This window comes from Protobothrops mucrosquamatus, unplaced genomic scaffold, assembly GCF_001527695.2.
Source record: "Protobothrops mucrosquamatus isolate PMUCROS unplaced genomic scaffold, P.Mucros_1.0 scaffold4018, whole genome shotgun sequence".
Lineage (NCBI taxonomy): Eukaryota > Metazoa > Chordata > Lepidosauria > Squamata > Viperidae > Protobothrops > Protobothrops mucrosquamatus.
The window spans coordinates 65,094-66,802 of record NW_015389955.1 but is presented as its reverse complement, the minus strand read 5'-3'; the positions used below and the strand labels follow the sequence as shown (position 1 = coordinate 66,802).

General features: G+C 44.3%; 1 protein-coding gene across 1 annotated transcript; it reads right to left on the bottom strand.

The window, feature by feature from the left end:
• LOC107298489 (zinc finger protein 501-like) lies at nt 1-1,488 on the bottom strand (the record flags this gene model as incomplete). The annotated part of the gene is made up of 1 exon (XM_029286541.1): nt 1-1,488. A coding segment is annotated over exon 1 (1,488 nt), but the record flags the coding sequence as incomplete, so codon positions are not given.
• Nucleotides 1,489-1,709: the final 221 nt, after the last annotated feature.

Here is a 1,709-nt window from a genome sequence, read left to right as displayed (position 1 = left end):
CTTCTCTCCTGTATGGATTCGGCTGTGGCTTCTGAGGTGACATGATTGAGCAAATGTTCTCCCACAATCTAAACATTTGTAGTTTTTTTCCCCTGTGTGAATTTTCATATGACTTTTAAAGGCGGTTGAGGTACGATAGAATCGTCCACATTCTATGCATCTGTACGGCTTCTCTCCTGTGTGGACCCTCTGATGGGTTTCAAGGTGGTTTTTTTGGGAAAAGCATTTTCCACACTCCAGACATTTGTATGGTTTCTCTCCAGTGTGGATTCGCTGGTGCATCACAAGAGTATCTTTCCGAGAAAAACATTTATCGCACTCGGAACATTTATGGGGCTTCTCTCCTGTATGGATTCGGCTGTGGCTTCTGAGGTGACATGATTGAGCAAATGTTCTCCCACAATCTAAACACTTGTAGTTTTTTTCCCCTGTGTGAATTTTCACATGATTCCAAAGGGTTGATGTGGTACGATAAAATTTTCCACATTCGTTGCATTGATGTGGCTTCTCCCCTGTGTGTGTTTTATGATGTGTCCAAAGATCCCCACTTTGAGCAAAAGATTTCCCACATTCTGTGCATCTGTATGGCTTCTCTCCTGTGTGGACCCTCTGATGGATTCCAAGGTGGTGTTTTTGGGAAAAGCATTTCCCACACTCCCCACATTGGTACGGCTTCTCCCCTGTGTGGATTCTTTCATGAATCTGAACCTCACGTTGTGTAACAAAACTTTTCCCACACTCCCTACATTGATAGGGTTTCTCCCCTTTGTGCCTCTTCTGGTGTGTCCGAAGCCCATAAGAATTAACAAATCGTCTCTCACATTCTGGGCATTCATAGGGTTTTTCTCTGGTGTGAATTCTCTGATGTTTCACCAGGCATGATTTCCAGTAAAAACATTTCCCACATTCGAGGCACTTTTCGCTTTTCTGCCCTCTGTGTGTTTTCTCATGCTTGTGAAGATATTTACTCAGGGTGAAACATTTTCCACACTCAAAACATTTGTAAGATTTTATTCCTGCATGAATCTTCCCATGGATCCAAAGATATGACTTCCAAGAAAAGCTCATCCCACATTCCCAACACTTATAAGGTTTCTCCCCTGTGTGAATTCTCTCGTGGTCTCTGAGGGTGGCTTTTTCACGGAAAAAATTCCCACATTCCAGACACTGATAAGGTTTCTCTCCAGTGTGGATTTTCTGATGTCTAAAAAGCTGTGGCTTTCGACCAAAGCATAAGTCACATTCCTCACATTTAAAAGGTTTTAGTCTGGGGGGGCTTCTGAGATCTTTGGGTTTTTTTCCAGAGAAGGATTTCTCACCTTCCAAACCTTGACTGGATCCACTTCCCACATGGACCTTCCTGTGGGTCAAAAGGAGGGACCGCCGAGGAAAGGATTTCTCACACTCTGAGCATTCATGGCTTCCTTCGTGGTTTTCCGGGGTGCTGCCTGTGTCTGACGGGGGATCCGAGAGTTTCCCAGGCTCCATCCTTTCTAGTAGCTGCTGCCCTGTGCTGATTTTCTACTATCTGTTGATAGTTGGCTTGCAGGTCACATTTATTTTTCTGCTGGTGGAACGAAAAAGAAGATGAGAATAATATTTCCTTTTGAGAGTGGTAGAGAGTCACAAAATCTTAGACTTGAAAGGGACCATGAAGGTCTTCCAGTCCCACCCTGAGCAGGACATGGGCACTCAGTACACCCACAATG